The following is a 22,381-nucleotide window of genomic DNA, read 5'->3' as shown; positions in this document are numbered from 1 at the left end:
AGTAAGAGGGAATGAGTAAGAGGCAATGGAGTAATGGAATAATGAAGCAATAGGATGATGAAACAATGAAGCGATGTAGCATAGTAGTGTAGTATTGAAGCAATGAAGTGTACCATAGCAGTGTAGTATTGAAGCAATGAAGTGTACCATAACACTGTACTAATGAAGCAATGAAGTGGAAATAAAAATGAATAGAAGTGGGATACCAAGTATATTTAATATCTGAAACTTTTCATACCGTCGTAATCCGTAGAACCGTACCAATCATATCTATTTCATTCACATGGAAAACTACCTGAACATTTATCGTGACATGCTTGGCCAGTTACCCGAATTCCAATGAAGGAAATCTATCCATCACGGGGATTTTATTTATGGGTCAAGATATGTATTTGATTTAGTTGAACGTCAATGCCGAAGTTTTGAAGAGAAGTTGAGGTATTCAGAAGAATGTTTTGATTTTCTTTGGATTTGAATATGTAGGTAGTTGTATGGAGAGAGTATTCGTGGATGTATCTGAACGGGCCTTGGTCTTGGAAACCCTTGGATTAGTGTATGGAGTAGTAGTATGTAGGGAGAGAGAGAGAGAGAGAGTAGAGAAGACCATACCTCGGTTCATCAAACATTGATCTCTCCAGCTATACTCGAGTATAAGGGAAAGATTAGGTCTTAATTGGAATATAATAATTATTCTTAACTTCTTCCTCTTCTTCTTCTTCTTCTTCTTTTAAAACATACAAAATATAGTCAATATTTTATTAATCATTACTTACCATTACCATAGCTACAATTTGATACGAATATAACTCAATTATATAAACGTAGTATCAGGTAGTATCAATAGCTCAATAGTCAGTCCACCGGTTTCATAAATCACCCCAGATTCCGCCAAGCGAGACACGGGTCCCGCATGTTTGCGTGGTTTTAGAGGCAACAATCATTACGCCAAGATTACCGGTCGGTATATCATAACATTTAAATCTTCTTCCCCTCCCTTGATTATCAATTTGTCTTCTTCTATCAATCTTCTACATTATCTTCTTCTTCTTCTTCTTCAACTTCCTCTCCTAAAGAAAGACTTTAAATTATCTTCTTCAATCTTCTTCTTCAATCTCCTCCCTAAAGAAAAACTTCAAATCATGTCCCTATCCAATACAAGTTTTCCAGAGGATGCAGTTCCTCAAGCTCCAGAAGATCCCCTCTTTGGATTAATGGCTGCTTATCGTGCTGATACTTTTGATAAAAAGGTTGATTTGGGTATTGGAGCTTATAGAGATAATAATGCTAAACCTTGGGTTTTACCTGTGGTGAAAAAGGTATTTAATTACTTTCATGATTATTTAACATCTACTAACCTCTACTTCTAGGCTGATGAAATCCTTCGAAATGACCCCGCTCTCAATCACGAATACCTTCCTATCGCTGGTCTCAACACTTTTACATCCGCCGCCGCGAAACTTATGCTTGGTGCAGATTCCCCAGCTCTGGCAGAAAAACGTTCTTGTTCCGTTCAAACTATATCCGGAACCGGTGCTGTTCATCTCGGGGCACTCTTCATCAAGAAATTTTACCCAGGTTCTCCTACGGTTTATTTCAGTAATCCAACATGGGCAAATCATAATCAAATCTTCTCCAATGTTCATCTACCCGTCGCTACATATCCATACTTTTCCAAATCCACCAAAGGTCTCGATTTCGATGGAATGAAGAATACCATTCAAAATGCTCCGGATAAGAGTATTATTCTCTTACACGCTTGTGCACATAATCCTACGGGTGTGGATCCAACTCAAGATCAATGGAAAGAACTTGCCGCTCTTTTGAAACAAAAACAACATTTCCCATTCTTCGATTGCGCATACCAAGGTTTTGCTTCGGGAGACTTGGCAAAAGATGCTTGGGCCGTTCGTTATTTTATTGAACAAGGTTTTGAACTTTGTATCGCTCAATCTTTTGCCAAGAATCTTGGTTTATACAGTGAACGTACTGGATGTTTTCATTTCGTTACTGGAGCAGGAAAAGATGCCGAGAAGAATATTGGTCGAATCTCGAGTCAATTGACGATCCTACAACGATCGGAAATTTCCAATCCTCCAGCTTATGGTGCGAGAATTGCCAGTACTATTTTGAATGATGAAACATTATTCAAAGAATGGGAAGCAAATTTGAGAGAAATGTCTGGAAGAATTATTACCATGCGTAAAGAACTTCGATCAAAATTGGAAGAAATGGGTACACCAGGAAAATGGAATCATATCACGGAACAAATTGGCATGTTTTCATTTACAGGATTATCTGAGAAACAAGTCATGGAATTGAGAAGTGAAGCTCATGTTTATATGACAAAGAATGGTAGAATTAGTATGGCTGGTTTGAATACTAATAATATTGATTATTTTGCAAAGGCAGTTGATAAAGTTGTTAGGAAGACACAACAAGAGAGTTCTCATCTTTAGATGATGGGTGATGGGTGATGGGTGTGGGTGTGGGTTGTGGGATTTTGGGATTGTGGGATTGTGAGTGGTTGAGAGGGAATGTGAGTGGTTGTGATTGGGAATGACGAACGAAAGATACAACCGTGGTGGTTGTGATTGGGAATGACGAATGAAAGATACAATCGGTGGTTGTGAATCGAGGAAATGAATTTTTGGTATGATTAGATGGTGCACTGGGATGGAATGAAGAAATGATGAATGGGCGAAAGAAAATGAGATTTTGTCGACAAGGCATTTCATTTAGTAGGATTGAATTGGGTTTGAATTGATTGGGATTGTGGTAAGGAAGATGCGAGTCATTAGATTTCAAATGATTCACATGATTCACATGAGGTTAGAAGCGTAAGCTATTTCATCTGGAGGATTATTATAGGTAGATACTTATATGAGGGAATGAAAGGAAGAAGAATAGATCTCGACTCGATTTTTGATACGGAATTATTGTGTGGATTTTTCTTTTGTTTTATGTGCTACTGTTGGGTGTATTGTGATGTTTTCCATGATATGTCATATCACAGGTGTCATTAAATGCATTCATCTCTGGTAGTTCCTTGAATGTATTCTCTTTTTTATGTGGAGTGGAATTCTAGAATTCTGTGGATATTTTTAATTGAAAATTGAAAATTGAAAAGTTTCTTTCCTGTGAGTGCCTGCCTCTAGTTTTTGGTTTTTGGTTCTGGTTTCTGAGTGCTGGTTTCTGAGTGCTGGTTTCTGAGTGCTGGTTTCTGAGTGCTGGTTTCTGAGTGCTGGTTCCTCTCTCTCTCTCTCCACTGTCATTACTATCAAATATGTATATCGCCTTTATAAAGGTAATAAATCCCAATTCTATCCAATCCAATCCAATCCAATCCCCAATTCACATCATCATCATCATCATCATCATCATCATCATCATCATCATCATCATCATCATCATCATCATCATCATCATCATCATCATCATCATCATCATCATCATCATCATCATCATCATCATCATCATCATCATCAAAAAATCCCCTACATTCCTCCAACCCCTTGCCCCCACCAATTATCCCCCTCCCCCTCCCACCAATCTACCACTTCCCTCCACCCCTCTCCATCCCCCTCCCACCAATCTACCACTTCCCTCCACCCCTCTCCATCCCCCTCCCATGCCCCTCACAAACTTCCACCTCCTCCCCCTCCTTCCCCTCCAAACACCCCGGCGTCCGACACGTATGCGCAGCACAATACACGGTCCCCCCCACCATCTCCTTCAACTTCCAACAGTCTGCCTTGGCACACTCGTGGCGATCGCAAAAACGATTCGTGGGCGTGCGCATGCGTAGACAATTGTCCACGTGGCATTTGTGTCCGCTGCAGTAGGAGGACGGGAGGTATTGTACAAAGGGACATTTGGCGGATTGGCAGGCGTGCGTGCGGCAGGTGCCGGTGGAGTGGTAGCGGGGGGTGGTGCAGGATTTGATGGGGCAGGGGGAGTCTGTGTGGGGGGAGGGGTTAGTTTTTGTTTTGTTTGGGGGATTGGGGAGAGGATGGGATGGGGATGAGGAATTGAGGATGGGGAATTGAGGAACAGGAATTGAAGAACAGGAATTGAGGAAGAGGAATTGAGGAACAGGAATTGGAGGAAAGGAAGGGATTAGGAAATACTTTACATACGTTTTTCACACCACCATGTATCGTAACTGAGGATTGGCTCGGGACATTTTTCATTGTGACATAAATCTATTGATATGGTTATTATGGATTGGTATTGAAGAAGGATTGGTATTGAAGAAAGATTGGTATTGAAGAAAGATAGATGAATAAATAGATAGATAAATCGGAAATATACTTACGTTCATCGCAGAAAATGGTTCCAGGTTCTTTGGGTCCATTACATCGTCTTTCTCCACGAGGTTGCCAATGACAAGGCATGTTGAGTTGAGGTGATTGATTGTTGGTTGTTGGTTGATTTTTTTAGAGGGAGAGAAACGTAGTCGGGGAATTCTTGATTCTTGATTCTTGATTCTTGATCCTCTTAAAGAATGGAATTGATAGGTAGGTAAGTGAGGTGAGGTGATATCCACGAGTGAAGCAAGAAAATATTAGAATGATCAAGTCTTGATTAAAATGAAGAAAGAAATTATTATGGCTTTGGTGCGGGGTAGATTTTAAATTATTGGAGAATTGAGGAGTGAATATGTAGAGAGAATTATGTATTCATTTCATGGAGATGGATGACGAGGTATATAATTGAAATTACCTAGAGATTTTGTTATTAATTTTATCAATAATGATGAATTTCCTTACTTAATTCACACGACCATGATCTTCACAAAGATTTGTTCCTTTAATTCTATGTGATAAACACCCGGATATGGAGCAATTGTGATTTAGACAATATATTCTCCCACCACTTAATTCCTTCAAGTTTGGACAATGTGAGTCACGGGCGCATTTATGAAGGTCGCAATATACGTGATTTGCTTTATACCTTCTCCTCAAGCATCCATTGAAATGGCATTTATGGCCACCACAAAATTTCGAGAGATCGAATCGCGCATTCAGACATGAAGCATCATGACATTTGTGTGCGATACAAGCTGTCGCGCTGCCAACTCTCAAGTAATTACAGCCGTGTGTGATGCATGTGGAATCTAGGGTAAAGGGCTGAAATGACACACTCACGTCCAATACAGTATTTACTGCTATTTAAAATGATAACATGGCACTTGGGTATTTTACATTCATCTATTCCTAATGTTAATAATTAAAACTCATAGAATTCATATCAGCACAAAGGGAAAATCCCATTTGAGGATTCTTGATAGACTTACGTGCTTCACAGTAGAGACTTCCCCGGGTCCGAACCCGATCTTTATAGCATTTATCTATAGCGCATTTCATTTTGCACTTTGAGATTGTTGATAGTTGCACTAGAGTCTTTGCGGAGGCAATCTTGGAATTAAGAAGCGTTCTGAAGATTATACAATCTAATATATATATATTTATATATGACGAGAAAACTTGAGAGAAAATTGATTGAGAGAAGAATAATCGTATGTTTGAATGAAAGAAACTTCAATAGACTCTGATGCGGGGTAAGTCATGATTCGATGTTCCACTATGAAGTGATTCGATATATTTGTATATAAAATAACGTATTCAATTACACCAAGCCTCGCTATGCATATGTAGTAGTCATGAAATATACATATATTCTGAGTAAATGATCCCACAATCGAGGTTACTGTATAAGAAACCTACGTCTGAAGGCAATACAACAGGATTAATGTTGTGAGATGGAGAAATGAGGATGTTAACTGGTTGTAAGGTTGAGTAGTTGTGAGATGGAGAAATGAGGAGGTTAACTGGTTGTAAGGTTGAGTAATTGAGATGGGAGAAATAGTTCGAGGTGATAATCGAGGCTATCTTTTCCAATTACTATTGATGGATTCAGCTCTCACCAAAAGATATGATACTCTCAGAGCAATACTCAGTGATGATGAAGGTAGTTATTGAGTAGTCATGTGCTACTTCTATCATGATCTGATGAACACGTGATCATCCATACTCACACTTCAAGACTTCCAACCCCTAAAGATGTGATGAAACGTTGAGGGTTTCGAAACTCCAATCGAACGAGATATTCAAGATATCATACTCTGTTTCTTTGAAATTGAATTGAATTTGAAATATAGCTTTACAATACAAGCCAGACTTATTTTGATACAAGTATCTTACTTTATCTCTCCTCGCTTGTCTCCTTAATTGACGAAAGTATACAAAGTACCGAGTGGGGTCAGAGTACCCGATTAAATCGTACCTTGATAAATTGTCATACCTGAGTTGACAGGTTCTAGAGTTTCAATCGCATCTCAATCGTATCTCCATATCATAATTTGTAAATATAACTTAGTGATTGAAAAGCAAGGATTTTTAAAGAATAAATCAAAGTATTTGTTAACGAATGAGGTATATAATTTAACTAAAGCTAGAATATATATATACACTCATATCTCCATTCCAATTACCAATAAGAAAATTTGTCGGAATCATTATCACATCATCACATCCATCATCACATCTCATCACCATCATATCCATCATATCCATTATCACATCTCATCAGATCTCATCACCATCATCATCATATCCATCATAAAAAATAACAGCTTGATATTTAGACGGTCTTTTGAATATCAAAGCCATTAAAGATATTAATATCATTTCTGATTTAACATCCAACATAGATAGCTATTTCAAGAATTAGTAAAAATTCAAAAGAATATGTTCACAAAGATTAAAAAAAAACATACCGTTAGCATAAAGAGCGTAACTATCAGCATTCAAAACAGCTCTTGCACTGGTCAAAGCAGTAGCAGCTGCATATCCATAACCATTATCAGCAGTTCCTGGACTGTAAGTAGCAGGTGCGTGAGTCATCTCATGTAAAGTGGTGGTAGCTCTATCTTGTGCGTGGCAAGTGCCTGAGAGTGCTGGAAGAGCAGAGTAATAGATAGGACAGTTGACAATTTCGTTGGTGGATGGGATAGTGTAGGCGAGAACGTTGGATTCACAGTATCCGTATACATCAGTGCAGTAATATTTTGTAGCACCAGAGGTGATGGAACTACATTGGGAAGCAACAGCGTTAAGACGAGCTGCTACGACGGAACGAGTACTGGCTGAGGTTGTCTTGAAGTATTCACTGAATTTGGTGGAGGAACCTGAAGATGCGGCAGTAGAAGCTGCTTTGGCGAGAGAAGCACAGTAGGAAAGTGCTTGAGTGGTTTGAGATCTTTGAGATGTGGAACATCCGGATTGAAGGACAGTTCTACGATCGATAGAGGATGGGATAGCCTTTGCGACGGATTTGGCGGCTTCACCATCGACGGAAACAGAGATGGCATTGGATTTGAAGATGATGGAATCACTAATTTCGGTGGATCCAGCTTTGGCAAATGGAATGGCACCTTCAGCTACAAAAGTGTAGGTTGAGGTAGAAAGATCGTGAACTTCAGCTGCGTTGAATGTAGTCTCAAAGGTTTCACCTGCTGCAAGAGTGTGGAAAACCTCTGGAGCCAAGTCTGTACGTTGAATTGAACGAAGAACTCCTTTGAATGGAACGGCAGTTTCTATTTTATATTAGTTATTGATTTTAAGGATATGAGACATGGAATATTGAGAATTATCCGTATTGTATTTTGAATAATTAAGGATAGTAAAGGATAATTGAAACTCACCGCCTTCAAAAACATTGACCTTTTGAACTGGAGCAGTATCGAAGAGAGTTCCATAACTCAAAAGGTTCAAGTCTTCAGTTCCGACATTCTTGACAGAAGCATGAACTAAAGCATTTTCACCAGCAGCCAAAGTGACTTCAAGGACATTGTTATCCCTAGAAAATTGTTAGTTTGAGATTTATATGATAAAATGAAGATTGAAATTTTCGAGGAATTTGAATGTCTGGTGTAGCATTTTGATATTTTGAATCTTCATCCCAAATGAGGTGAATATCCTCAAATGAAATGCTCCAAAGAGATCAAATTGCACATGGAATCGATTTATGACCATTCAATCCAGAGAACGGAAATCCAGAAATCGAATTGGAAAATAAAATCAAAATAACTTGCCTCTTTACAGCCGCAGAGTTGACAACGGCAGTCAAACTGGCAATTGCCAAAATCTTGGAGAAAGTTCGCATATTGAATTGAATATATGGATGAGAAGAGATGAGAAGATGATAAATGATGCTATCTATTCAGAGGCTTGAATTGCTGAAGATGATGAGATACTTAAAATTGAAGGGAATTGACTCTTCATATATAGATACTTCCAAGACTACCTAGGTAACCGTCGTTCTCTTTCAAACTTTTGAAATCGGAAGACTTCTCCCGTCGCAAAATACGGTACATAGATTTTTGTAGTCATAAATGGAAGGTAGGAGTAACTGATAAGAATAATTCATTCATTGTCTTCAATTGATCGTCATTTCACATAATTTCTCGGCCGAAATTCGAATCTGCCTGCCTCATCGGTGAACTACACTGACATGTTTAATCTCCCCCTGTGATAATGAAGAATATAATTCCACTCATAATCCATGTGATTAACTCCGAATACGATGTCATTACATTGAATGATTGGAAGTATTTTTCAAAGTTATGATTAGTTAGTTCAAGTATCGTGAATCAAGTGGTCGTTGTTGTCAAAATGGATGAACTTTTTAACCGAGATAGGAAGCTATAGAAAGTGATTGATAGATATCAGGCCAAGATATCCTATGTTAGAAGCTTTTGGTGATATGCGGGCGCTTGGAATACTGCAGCCAAGCAGTTTGAAATCGATCAACAAGTTTTCTATCATTATCTTGTAAGATTATGCAGTTTCATTAGAGAACTTTGAAGGTAACACTCGAGTGCCAAGTGAACTTGAGGTATTAGGCATCGGGAGTTGAACTTTTGAATACCTACTTTTGGCAATAGATTTACCATTCACTACCAAATAATTGAAAAGACCAAGGAGACCAAGGAGACCAAGGAGACCAAGGAGACCAAGACAATGTGTATCTTGGCTTCAATGAAGAAATGGGCTTGGCGAATGTCTTTATATATTTGCTGGCTTAATTTCACCTTCTAAAAAGAGACATGATCCTCAATCAAAGTTTTGATGATTGAGCGACGATGTATTAATGAATTTCCATCGCCCGAGAGTATACAAGGATAGGAGAGAGCAAAGATGGGTAAACCAATGGAGAGTACCAATGAAGAGTAAAGTTCTCAGTATTTGAGGTACTCGGAGTTGAGATTTCAACATATTGATAATGTATCCTCGTGATTAAGAAATTTAGTCATTTATCCGGATCTCGAGTTTCCTCATCCGTTCGCGTTCTTGTAAATTATGGTCCCTCACTTGTCACTAAACAAGAAGAAAAATCCACTTCAAATGGATAACAACCAATAAATCATGCCGAAATGCACAACATCTACATTGATCACTCTTGATCTTGATAAGAAAACTGCCGTTCGGATAAAGTTGTGGCGGATGCGGGAACAACCCCACACTTTGATATCCGACCTTCTATATTGAGATAGTCTATCTTTGCTTTTTCCAAACAAAGAGACAATTCTTCATTTGTTTGAGGATCTCATTTCTCATACTTGCGGAAAAAGAGATTTCGCAAAATGTTACATCGTCGTGAACAATATCCGATTTCTCCATCTCATCGTAGATTCCCAATCAATCCAAAGCTTATCATTATACTTGTCGCTCTTATACTTTGCGGCTTATTCATCAAAATGGAATCACCCTCGACAAATCAACACGATGTTCCCATTCAAATATCAATTTCGGATATTAAGACCATCGACAGCGAGCCACAAAATTCACCAATCATCAAGTTGAAAGTTACACTAAGTAACCCATCAGATGAAGCGGTATCCTTTCTCAGATGGTCTACTCCTTTTGACCTCCGAGCGGTTCCTATGGGAATTTTTGAATTCAAATCTTTGGACACGGGAGATTTGGCTCCATGTTTGGGTTTAAAACTCAATCGAAAGATGCCACGAGAAGGTGTATTTTCGGATGATGATATAATTACTATCGCTGCGGGAGCTGAAGAAACAAAGGAGATTGAGATAAAAGCTCCTGAAGTTGTATTGAAGAGTGGAGAGAAGTATGTGGTGAAATCAAAGGGTTATTGGATGCATGTTTTGGTTGGGGATAGGGAAGAAGCAAAGAAGACAGAAGCCAATGTTTTGAGAGAGGATTATGAAAGTGAAGGGGTGGAATTTGAAGTATAAAATTGTGAGAGTTGACAGGTTCTGAGATGATGCAATTATCTTTGAATGTTTCTTGGATGTTCTATTGTTCTCAAATCCACTTGATAGTTGATTCGAGCTCTGAATTTGAGGAGGAAGTAGTTGAAGGGATATTAGAAAGATCAGTCTGAATTGAATTGATCATTGTATTCCTCATTTGAAGGTCTTTTTCTGATTCATTGGAAGTGAGGATATCGAGTAGAACGAAATCTCCATACAACCTAAAGTCGATGGCAGTCGACGGCATACCCAATGAGCCAATTTCTGAATCTACCATACACCAAAAGTCGTATACAGAACGGAACCGGAGATAATGTAATCACATGATCAAATCTACCCAGACCACCTCTAGACATGAGGGGTATTCGAAACGAGTGATGAAATTGTCTGGATATTTATATAAATATCATCATCTTAGGATCATTTTAGGAGACAAAAGGTGATTTATTTTCCATAACATGTACTCCGTACATTCAAACTTTACATACTGATACAACCTCTGGAAATCAAAAACCATGATCAATTCGATCTTCATGACATGGATATAAACTCGAGCGCAGCGAGCTATGGGGGTTTGGGGGCTTGCCCCCATAATCAAACCGATTAATGAATGAAAATGAAGTATCATATGAAATAATTAAAAGAAAAAAAAAAGACATACAACAGTGGGGATTCGCTGGTGGTCACCCACCCAACTACTAATCCACCGATCTGAAGCTTGTGTATGGCAGAGCGGACGGGATGCCCAATTCTCTTCAGTCTATGGTCGTATGTGCTGAAGGAGCAATTTAATCTTATTATGTTGTAATGATATTATAAATTCTCAGCATGCAAGCGATGACGTGAACATTCAAAGGGAGCCCTGTACTAGGTACCTAGTAGGTAGGTAATGTTTGATATTATTCACAGAACTTTCTATGGAAATGAACGATGATACTATATTTTGCCCAAATTTCAAAAAGGAGAAAAGAAAAATAAAAACACACAATCATTATAGAATCATTCTAAAGTTTTCTACGCAGTATAGTCAGCACAGTATCATCAGTATATTAATATATCAATTGAGTTGTGTTGTACAAATCTTATTTTTACATGTCTGATTTCCCCCTTTCTCATGGACTTAACCTTTGAATATCCCATTCTCCATCCTCTTTCTTCTCATATTGAAATCGATCATGTAATCTACTATCTCTCCCTTGCCAAAATTCTACCATTTCCGGTATAATTCTTAACCCTCCCCAAAATTCCGGTACTGGTATCTTTTCCTGACCCTCAAATCTCTTTTCAACCTCCTTAACTCTCTCTTCCAATTCCTCTCTCCCCTTCAATACCTGACTCTGCGGACTAGCCCAAGCACCAATCCTACTACCCCTCGCCCTTAAATCATAATAAATTTGACTTTCCTCATCAGGTAATCTCTCTACCTTTCCCTCAACTCTAACCTGTCTTTCTAATTCTTGCCACCAAAATGTAAGACTTGCCCATTTATTTTCCGCAATATCTTTCGCTTTTTTACTTGTTCCCCAATTGCTATATATAACAAATCCTCCTTTGGCATCTAATTCTTTCAAGTATACCATACGTGCTGATACTCGACCGGAAGGTAAATTGGCAGTTGATAGACAAACGGTTTCTGGATGGTAAACCCCATTTTTTTGTGCGTGGGAAAACCAGGAATGAAATTGTGTGAGAGGATTGGAATCGAGATCTTTACGATCGAGTGCACCTTTTACGAATTGATCTGCTTGGGCATTGGTTTTATCGTTGGCGGGAGCGACTGTGATATGACTCTTGATTAGATATGTGGGTAGGTAGTTATGGAGGGGTTTTGGTAAAACTTACAAATGAGTTTGGAGTTATTTGGTGGAGGATGAAGTGCCATTTTGAGGATTGAAGGACGAAAAAGAAGATTTGAAGTTAACCTCATGTAGTATATGAGAAAATTTGTATATTTTGGATGTGAAAATGGAAGTGGAAGTGGAGAGGGAGAGGATGAGTTGTTTGTAGAAATTAATATTATCGTCGTCTCGTGGTTGACTTCAATGATGGGGACGGGTCATCTTCGGTTTAAAGCGGCTTCTCGAGTCTCGAGCTTTCCATCACCTCCACCTAGATTACCGACCTAGTCACGTGCTAGTATATTCATCTAACAAACAAGCAATTCAATATGCCAGGACTTACGAATACGAAGGGTATTAATATTCATGTAATATTCATCACGGATACAACTTCAAAAATCTCTATTTATTCCCAAGTCATCATTGACGACGTTCTTCTTGTTCTTCGCTATTCAACTCCTTATTCTTTAAATCGAGAGTAATACCTCCGGCGCGGTAACAATATTTCTTCCCCTCATGGTCAAGTCTTTTGCACAGTCTTTTGCAGATCTCCAAGAAAGCAGCTTTATCGGCTATGATTTCCTTTCAATACCTAGGTACCTAAGAGGCAATCACTTCAAAGCGTCATCGACCATAAATTCGGCTGATGTTATGGCATTTATTAAATAAATGGGATTTGATAAAACCAGATTTGAATTCCCTGTGCTGATCATCTACAAGGGGTAATTTCATCTCATGCTAAATTTATAACATCGGACAAAATTCGAAGTTCGGAATTTGCCACATCAATCTCGAGATCAATCTACTCGAGTACTTTCAATGAGATTTATACTTGCTCGAGACTGGCTCACTGGCTCTGGACTGGATTGTATTGAGAACTCATAAGAATTCATACATAGAAATTTTGATCCGAGTACCTATCAATAGAGAGAAATATCAGATCCGAAAACGAGAATCGATATGTTACCAATTAGGGCGATATGATACGAAATGTCTAGTAGTATCTCGATGAGGGATCTAGCTTTATGATTTATCTCGATGAGGGATCTAGCTTTATGATTTATTTTGATAGATGAAGGTATTTTTGATAGATGAAGGTATTTTTGATAGATGAAGGTGTGTTGATGGATGAAGGTGCTTTGATAGATGAAGGTGCTTCGATAGATGAAGGTGCTTTGATAGATAAAGGAAACTAATTCGACACTATCTACCACATTGCCGTTAGGTCCAAAATAGAATGAAGATTCTGGGGTTAACTATTAATCTAGACAGTGAAATATTATAACCCACGGGCATAAAGGAAGCACTTGAGTCTTAAATACACTCTCATAGAATCACTAAAAGTTTATCAGAGCTCGAGTAGCTAAACTCGAGATGAAATAATACGAGTAGCTATGACGTTAATATCAAATCGAGAATTCTAACTTTCTTAGCTTTCTTCACCAAATGGAGTATGATAGCTTTCCCAATATTCACACAACTTGAGGCGAATCTCTCACATCTATGTCCCTCCATTTTTTGATATGGAAATATTGATCGACTGAATCTCTTTGCTAATATTTTATATAGACGGAACATTTACTCCTCGAAAGGCTTTATTGACCGTTCCTGGTTCCTGGTGCAACCAGTCAATTGCCCCTTTGACTGTTAAGAGCGGAGTAAATCTCCTTCATCAATCAATCATCAATCAATCAATCGATCAGTCAATCGAATCATTCTTACACAATCTTTAATCCCGATACATTCCACATTTCAAGGTCTTTTCCCATAACCAAGATTTAAATACCGATATCAATAGCTTCCCACCGGTTGCGTACTATCGCATATACCAAACCGCTTTCTCCAGCTTTTCTCCATTAATATGTTGACGTAAAGGATGACATTGAGGATTTGATATTATTTCCACGATTTATGAAAACAAATTTTCTTGGAACCAATCAATAATTATAATTTTGATACGCTAAGGGTATATTTAATATTTTTCATTACTTCATAGTTCCACAAGAGCTTTCTATGACAAGCGTCATGAAGCTCCTTAGCTTTCCCGTGGCAATCGAATTTCTATATCAATCACTTATCTTCAATCAATTTTTCTTTAATTCAATCAACAATTTCTTGCCATTTACTTGTTCATTCACATTGAACTTTTAAAAATGTTTTATCAGGCAAGCATCACCGCTAGCTTCATTGTAGCGGTCGCGGCTATTCCAGCTTCTATCAGTCAAATCAATGATGGTCAAATCCAAGCTGCCACAGGTTCTCCAGCAACTTCTGGTTCTGCCTCACCATCAGCTTCCGGTTCTGCCTCACCATTCGGTATCTATTCCTACAATCAACAACCATCTGTAAACAGCGAAGCGGTTTCATCAGTCGCTTCAATTGCAGGAATTCCAGCATCAGAAATTCCAGGTGCTACTGCTCCAGTCCCACCAGTCATCAGTCCTGAAGTTACAGGTGTTACAAGTCATGGTCCATTCAGTGGTACACCTACCACCACTGGAGCTTTAAGTACCATCGCATTAGCCAGTGAGGTACCAATCTTGCCAGCTAGAAAAGCAGAAACGACATATGTACCTGATGGTACACTTCACGAACCACAACCAGTTCCATACCAACCAGCTGGTGGTCTTGGAACTAATGGCACTGAGCCAGTTTATCGTGTTCAATCTGATTTTGATTATCAATCAATTCTTTTGGGTCTCTACCAAGAGTGGATTGAACTCGATCTCTTTCATAATATTCTGGCTACATTTTCCGAAGAAGAATTTACGGCTGCTGGTCTCACACCTAGCGATAGATTCCTCATTGAATTTATGGCAGATCAAGAAGCAGGTCATGCTACTCTGCTTTCTAATTTACTTGGAGGACCAGGTGGAGCAACACCCCAATGCACATATAATTATCCTTTCACTACCGTTACTGAAGCATTTGACTTTACTCAAAAGCTTACTAGATATGGAGAATCTGGAGTATGGGGTTTCCAAGCTCATCTCGATTCACGTGAAGTTGCACAACTTCTCGATCAATCAATTGCAACTGAAGCTCGTCAACAAATGATCTTTCGTCAATTTGCTGGTCTCTTCCCTATGCCAGTTTGGTTCGAAACTGGTATTCCACAATCATGGGCGTGGACTCTTCTCGCACCATATATTTCTTCATGTCCAGCCAATTCCAAGCGTCTTGTTTGGCAAAACTTCCCACAACTTACCATTCTTAACCAACCAAACATTGCTCGTCGTAATGCTACACAAACTGGTTTCAACGAGACTGCTGGATTTGGTCCTGCGGCACCAAGTGATTCAAAGTTAGCACCAATCGATTCATGTGTTGGTAATAACGTCACTGGATTTGATTGTTCAGCATCCATTTCCCAAAATCGATCTATTCCTCTCTCATACCCAGGACGTGAAGTTTACCTTCAATGGGATAATCCTGGTCAAGCTATTGGACCAAATAATTCCTATGTCACATCGACTAGTGCAGGTACACCATCATGGGCAATGTGGGTTTCCCAATTGAATGTTACCTATTCACCACTCATGAATGTTTCATCAGCAAATGGTGTTAATTATGCTATGACTATTCAACCGGATGTTTCAACATATGAGGGTGATCCAGCTATTAATGGTACTATGTTTTTGGCTTTGACGGATACAAATCAAACTTATACTGCTTTTAATTTGTCAAATGTTAATCCACATGTGGCTGCTTTGGCCATGTATCAAGCTGGTTAAATGGATACTTAGGTAACCTTGGAAGTTATTGGATTTGGAAAAGATTTGATGATATTTTTGTATGATAGTTATTGCGATTAGTGGAATGGGGTTAATGAATGATGTGGTATGATATGGCGATTATGTAATTCTTTTGTACATTAATATACCGATAATGAATAAGTACTGTTGTCTTGAAGATTCTTCATGTTTTCGATGCTTTGTATGTAAATCTTGGAAGTGAATGATTGTATAGTTCTTCAAGAGTATGAGGGCTAGGTACTGATTGATGATAATCTTCTGGGTGGGGTAATGTGTGGGGTAATGTGTGTGGTGAATGTGCGGGGAAATTAGAGTATGATTTTCCGTATTATTACCTAGGTACTCGCGTACTCTATCCCAAATCAAAAATCTCAAGGTTCGTAATATATAAGAGCTACCACTCTTCTCATAACCTGAAGCATACCTACGGAATGAAAATAAAGGAAATAGTGTATGAAGAAGAGAACAGTAAGGTAACTAAATGGATTATCATTTTAGTATTATATCATCGTAATAATTTATTTTCATTTCTCATCATAATTCTAAGTATGATATTTACATCATATTTTTATCATCTGAATTATCTATACCTTTTACTGTCAGTAGTGAGAATTATCGGATTAGATATCTATTTTTTATCATCGAGTTAGATTTTATTTTTCTTATCAATTGTTAATACTTTTTCGACCTCTTTGATATTTATTAGACGAAACTAACATCTTGTAGGGAAAAAACCTTCTTGTAATTTTCGAGAATATCTATTACATCTTAACATTTGATTTGATTTGATTTTGATTTTGATTTTGATTTTGATTTTGATTTTGATTTTGATTTTGATTTTGATTTTGATTTTGATTTTGATTTTGATTTTGATTTTGATTTTGATTTTGATTTTGATTTTGATTTTGATTTTGATTTTGATTTTGATTTTGATTTTGATTTTGATTTTGATTTTGATTTTGATCTTAAATTCTTCTAAATTCTTTTAAATTATATTTTCTATTATTCCCGGGTTTTCAAATGATAACCCCCATCATAAAAGAATTCTATTACCCCTTTTCAACTTCGCTAATTCTTCGACATGAATTATTATTTATTATCAATTCTTAAGCTCGTGATTTTGATACCCTCTCCAATCTATCTATAATCTATAAAGAATTAATACTTACATATTAAAGAGTATAATATAAATATTACAAAATCAATTTCCACAATCGCCAGACTCATTACTTACAGACTCATTATATCACAAGAAGATTTATATATTTCATTAACTCCGAGAGGCACATGAATTTTTGTATTCAAGATTGGCGCAGTTTGAAATTTAATTCAATACACTAGTTATACACAAAAACACCTCCGCGGTATTCTACTCTAATACACATTTTACTATTCTACTTGAGAATCAAAGCAGTATTCTAATAATGAAATAAAACAACCCGACCTTATTTACTATTCTGATACTCCATCTTTTTTACAACCAATAAAACAATCAACTATGCGTAAAGAAGTCGATTTTGTGGTTTATTCCAATCGAGACCTCTTGCGTTTTGGCTCAGTATTGAGTTCAGATATAGTCGTGAAATTTAGACTATTATTTACTTGAGGAATGGCTATAGAATTCAGCTCATCGTTGACTTCAGACATAGTCATAGTATCCAGCCCATTGTAAACTCGAGGAATGGCCATAGTATCCAACCCACTGTAAACTTGAGGTATGACCATAGTATCTTGGTCAATGACTCCAGGTATGACCATAGTATTCAGCCCACTATCGACTTCGGGCATAGCCATAATATTCAACCCACTATTAACTTGAGGAATAGCCATAGTATTCTGGTCATCATTGACCCTAGGTATGACCATAATATCCTGGTCATTGACTCCAGGTATAGCCATAACATTCAACCCACTATTACCTTCAGATAAAGCCAAAGCATTCATCTCAGCTTCATTCAAGTCAAACTCAATATCCAAATCCATCCAATCTACCGGTACTTCATTAATCTGTGAATCAATCTTGTAAATAAAACATAAATTTCCACCTCCCCATGGTCCTTGTCCATCTCCACCACCGGATACGTATATATTTGTATTTCCACACAATGCGGCAAGTTGACCTCCTACAGCTGCTCTAACATGCTGATCTCCTGACATATTAGGATCATTATTCATTGAATGAAAAGCAGAATTGATTTGTTCATTGGAAAATTGAACACCACCGGCTCCCCTTTTATTTGGATTGACTGTTGCGAAAACTTGTATTAAATTTCCTCCATCATCTTTAATCTTTTTCAAAGCTTCTTGAATTGGATTGACATCAATTGGATGAGTCATGACGGTAGATATTGCTCGGAGATTACCAGTTGTCCTACTATTTGTAGCTATCATTAGTAAACCACAATCTTCCCTCTCAATTGAAGGAACACAATAAGCTTTTTCGCTCCAAGTTCTCCAGTATCCCATATTAATTTCTGCCCTTATTTTGGGAAGATCTCCTTGAAGTCCATGAGATGGAACCTCATGCAGACCATGACACACTCCGAAAGCACAAGCATAACGAGATCTTCTAGATTCTTCCGAATTGCATCCTCGAGGACATTTTATAAAAACCATATTACATTGTACGTCATTTTCCGAATCCTCCAAACACCCAGTGAAATCATTCAATTTATTTGCCATCGTTGAAACGTACGAACTCACAATGAGTGCATGATCCGATGTACCTAATTCTCCTAGAAGAAAATCCTGAGTTCTTCCAATAACTGCACAAAGACCAGTAGGTTCTTTGGATTTCAAAACTAAAGTAACATGAGTACCCAAGACACCTTCTGTACCTTCAGAAAAAATCTTGAGTGTAGATGGTGTTGTACACATCTCCCAAATTTTAGCATAATGGTGGCAAGTATCACTATCAAATTTGCCCATTCCCTGTACCTTTCCAATGACAGCAAGTATATCAGAAGCATCATATCCAAGAGCGGGCAAATTATAGACAGTACATGGAGAAGTACTTGGGAATGTTTTGACATCAATATGATAAACTTCAGGATTGGATCCATTTGATACTTGGTAATCTGGACCAGCTATGGGGTATCCATGTAACCGGGTACCAAATGATCTAGGTTCAAGTAATCGTGGTTCGAGTGATGAGGATGTAGTTAATGAAGATTCGGCAAATGGAAATCTATCTGATGTAGGTATTTTTGATGAGGGTTCAACTGATGGAAGTTCGATTGATGAAAGTTCGATTGATGAAAGTTCGATTGATGAAAGGTCAATTGATGGAAGTTCAATTGATGGAAGGTCGACAGATGAAAGGTCAACTGATGAATGGTCAATTGATGGAAGTGGAAGCTCAATTGGTAGTGATCCAACGGATAAAGGTCCAACTGATGGAAGTTCGATCGATGAAAGTTCGATAGATGAAAGGTCAATTGATGGAATTTCAATTGATGGAAGTGGAAGCTCAACTGGTAATGAACCAACTGACAATGGTCCAGCCGATAAAGAAGTAGCTGTCGAAGTTCCAATTGATAGAGGGGGTACTGATGAAGAACCGGGTAATGAAACATCAGTCAATTGAAGAGTAACAAATCGACGTCTAGAAAATGCAGAACGAGTAGAAAGAGAAGGAATTGATAAAGATCTCAATAGGTCCGACATCTTTGATCTATAATTGTTTTTATCTTATGAATATAGTCATTGGATGAAGTGTTTGATTGCGGACACGAATGAGAAGAGTGAGATAAGTGAAAGTGTAAATAAAGACCTTGACGGCGATTCGGTTGTAGGCAAGAACGATCAATACAAAATTATCACAACCCATTATCTTTTATCTATTGAATACCATCTCTCAACTACAATAAAACATAATAAAATTCATTTCTAAATGCGTAAAGGTATCGAACTTTCAGTACAATCCGAATTGATAGGTAGAATCTATCGTTAAAAAAATTGATCTCCTCAATCGTAGCCTGGAAGTATGTCCATCCCTTCGCTTTCTTGTTCACTTACCCAATTCCGACGGGCCTATTTCTTGTCGAATAATCACAATATCCTACGATGGAAGACTGACACTTGAAATTCTACTTCAATAAAAATACAGACAAGACAATACGCACTCATATATTTGAAGCTTGGTTGATAACCCTAATTAGCTTCACTTATATATTCTGAGTAGGGCCTTTATATTGAAAAGTCTATAAGGATACGAAGTATTAGACCGATTGATATATTCAATGCCGAAACTACGGTGTATGATTGAAGAAAATGATTGCATTTATATTTATACTTATTCGAACCCCTTTTCAATGGTTCTTACGGTATATCAGAAGTCAGTTATCCCATTCTACATTGATATATTATCCAAATATCCTATTAAGTTTATAGAAAGTATACAACAATGTGAACGAGTCTTAATAGTTATATTTTATCTTAGTAGTAAAGAACCTATAGATTTACTAGTATGGAGGATGTCAATAAAGAAAGGCAACGGAGAAGATGATAATAATAATGATGATGATGACGACGATAATGATGATAATGGTAATGGTAATGATTTCGGCGTAGACTTTGCTGAAAAAATTACATTGTAATAAAAACCAATATTCCAACGGATATTCTATACCAGTTAAGATTCTTCATTATTTTTCCTTTACTATTCGTAATATGACTTTAAAATTGAAAAACTCAAACAACTATACGTACTAAAAAATACAAGAACTCCAAGAAGTCATACAAAATTCTAAAACTCACCGCCAACTCCAAGGGTCCAAGAAACCAAACTCTTGGTGTTTTCTAGAACGATTTAATGATCTTAGCATGGAATTTGAACGGCAACTAAGGATTGATAGTCAGGGCAATGGTGTGACTTTGTTGGCTTGGCTCTCATAGGAGAAGAATAACGACGGGTTAATCACCGAGATCACTTTGATATCAGTAATTGTACGAGTAATTGAATTCTACAAAAATTCAATCACAAATAAAGTAAATATATTTCATGATGTACTGGTGATAGCAATAAGATCCCACAATGTCTATTTCTATCATCTTTCGAAATATTATCTTGTCTGAATTTAAAGGAAATAATTCAATCATTAATATTTTCGCTAATTATCAACTACGGCCTATTTCTCTCGTACATACTTTGTAGACGTCGTAGAGCTTGGGACCATATTTCAAACAAAGTATACGGGATAACCGAATGATACTCCTTCGATGTTAAGACCTCCCTTTGACTAGCTACCTAGGTATAAAATTCATCTGAATATTTCAAAACACATCCCGAATAGATTTCACACGAAAGAGGCAAAAAAGAAAAAGTTTTCACAAAAACATGACTCGAGTTCCGAAGATCTCACGTGATGTAAATCAATCATCGGTGGGGTGATTCCGAGAATTTCCTCATTCATCAACTTTGAAGCAAAACCCCGAAATGTATATCGTCATTGTCGTCCACTACGGAACTACCACCCACCGGCATAACGGCACCATCGACATCAAAAGTATCAAAAAGGGGGGGCCCCGAGAATCCAGATTATACGGAGTACAGTGTACACCCCAAACTGCATACTCCATTTCTCGTGTCCCATGGGTAAAAGTAACCAAAGTTGGGAGAAAATGAGGAGGTCCCATGGGCGACGATGTGGTACATTTGTCGTCGTGGTACCACAAAAAAGAAGAAAAGAATTCCATCGAACAACACATTTCGGCCAAATTTCATACATTCCTTGATGATTATTACGTATGTATCCGTATACTATCTGGAGATTTCATACTGGTAACATGTTTATGCGTTACATGATTGATCTTTAGAGATGAGAGTATGGCCGAGAGAATATCCACGAGGTGGAGTTTTGAATGGGTTGTCGTTGAAATAAAACCGAAATATGACCTTTTTGATGTGGGTTTCACCAAACAATTCAAAAAATCAAAGTTCGCCTTATTTTCTGAATGATATCTGTACTATTCTGGGAAATAGATGAGCGATTCAATCGGTTAGTCCTCGGGAGGTAACCTTACTGATAAGAGAAAAGAATTGTATGGCTAATTGGAAAAAACTCAATAACCGGATTCTTCTTCGAAACTCTTCTTCAAAACTACTCTATCCTTTTCATCCGCTCGGCTCTAGAAACCAAAACAATATCAAGAAACACGCGATATACGCATGACACGCAGCCCTCTCAAAGGATGTAGTCTTGGATGACGGGCGCCAATTCAAGATCCTTATGCCATGCAAATCTAATCTTTTTTTTTCACTCGCTTGTCGGATCATAGATGCTTGGCTTTACCATTCTTGACTGCCGCTTCGTTCCCGCCGCAAACTCGTGGAACCTTGTTTTTCTTCTTCAATTTTCATAGGCTTTACTGGTTTTTATGGGTCCAGGAATTAAGCCGTTCCAGAGTGAAGTGAGGATCATGGTATCCGAAAGGACAAGCCTTGAGCCTCAATATCCACTTAATCGACACATCTAGTCCAAAAAGGGACAAGTGAAAACGGCAAA

At 37.8% G+C, this 22,381-nt stretch overlaps 7 protein-coding genes across 7 annotated transcripts; 3 read left to right on the top strand and 4 right to left on the bottom strand.

Annotated features, from left to right (window-relative positions):
- Positions 1 to 1,139: 1,139 nt before the first annotated feature.
- EAE98_011446 (uncharacterized protein) lies at positions 1,140 to 2,456 on the top strand (the record flags this gene model as incomplete). The annotated part of the gene is made up of 2 exons (XM_038959068.1): positions 1,140 to 1,316; positions 1,368 to 2,456. The coding sequence occupies 2 exons, from the start codon at positions 1,140 to 1,142 to the stop codon at positions 2,454 to 2,456; spliced, it is 1,266 nt and encodes a 421-aa protein (XP_038804581.1).
- An 821-nt stretch (positions 2,457 to 3,277) lies between these two features.
- On the bottom strand, positions 3,278 to 4,663 carry EAE98_011445 (uncharacterized protein; the record flags this gene model as incomplete). Its single annotated transcript, XM_038959067.1, has 4 exons — positions 4,316 to 4,663; positions 4,137 to 4,202; positions 3,644 to 3,957; positions 3,278 to 3,550 (listed from the first exon to the last, which is right to left on the bottom strand). Exons 1-4 carry the CDS (start codon positions 4,392 to 4,394, stop codon positions 3,278 to 3,280), a joined length of 732 nt encoding a protein of 243 aa, XP_038804580.1. The 5' UTR covers positions 4,395 to 4,663.
- A 2,033-nt stretch (positions 4,664 to 6,696) lies between these two features.
- Positions 6,697 to 8,166, bottom strand: EAE98_011444 (uncharacterized protein; the record flags this gene model as incomplete). The annotated part of the gene is made up of 4 exons (XM_038959066.1): positions 6,697 to 6,716; positions 6,779 to 7,597; positions 7,706 to 7,860; positions 8,096 to 8,166. The coding sequence occupies 4 exons, from the start codon at positions 8,164 to 8,166 to the stop codon at positions 6,697 to 6,699; spliced, it is 1,065 nt and encodes a 354-aa protein (XP_038804579.1).
- A 1,594-nt stretch (positions 8,167 to 9,760) lies between these two features.
- EAE98_011443 (uncharacterized protein) lies at positions 9,761 to 10,264 on the top strand (the record flags this gene model as incomplete). Its single annotated transcript, XM_038959065.1, has 1 exon — positions 9,761 to 10,264. One exon carries the CDS (start codon positions 9,761 to 9,763, stop codon positions 10,262 to 10,264), a length of 504 nt encoding a protein of 167 aa, XP_038804578.1.
- A 1,062-nt stretch (positions 10,265 to 11,326) lies between these two features.
- Positions 11,327 to 12,209, bottom strand: EAE98_011442 (uncharacterized protein; the record flags this gene model as incomplete). The annotated part of the gene is made up of 2 exons (XM_038959064.1): positions 11,327 to 12,059; positions 12,125 to 12,209. 2 exons carry the CDS (start codon positions 12,207 to 12,209, stop codon positions 11,395 to 11,397), a joined length of 750 nt encoding a protein of 249 aa, XP_038804577.1. The 3' UTR covers positions 11,327 to 11,394.
- A 2,064-nt stretch (positions 12,210 to 14,273) lies between these two features.
- On the top strand, positions 14,274 to 15,854 carry EAE98_011441 (uncharacterized protein; the record flags this gene model as incomplete). Its single annotated transcript, XM_038959063.1, has 1 exon — positions 14,274 to 15,854. The coding sequence occupies one exon, from the start codon at positions 14,274 to 14,276 to the stop codon at positions 15,852 to 15,854; it is 1,581 nt and encodes a 526-aa protein (XP_038804576.1).
- Positions 15,855 to 17,399: 1,545 nt separating this feature from the next.
- Positions 17,400 to 19,541, bottom strand: EAE98_011440 (uncharacterized protein; the record flags this gene model as incomplete). Its single annotated transcript, XM_038959062.1, has 1 exon — positions 17,400 to 19,541. The coding sequence occupies one exon, from the start codon at positions 19,539 to 19,541 to the stop codon at positions 17,400 to 17,402; it is 2,142 nt and encodes a 713-aa protein (XP_038804575.1).
- Between the last annotated feature and the right edge of the window lie 2,840 nt (positions 19,542 to 22,381).

The sequence above is a fragment of the Botrytis deweyae genome (genome assembly GCF_014898535.1).
Source record: "Botrytis deweyae strain B1 chromosome Unknown BDEW_048, whole genome shotgun sequence".
NCBI lineage: Eukaryota > Fungi > Ascomycota > Leotiomycetes > Helotiales > Sclerotiniaceae > Botrytis > Botrytis deweyae.
This window is presented reverse-complemented; position numbering and strand designations above follow the sequence as displayed.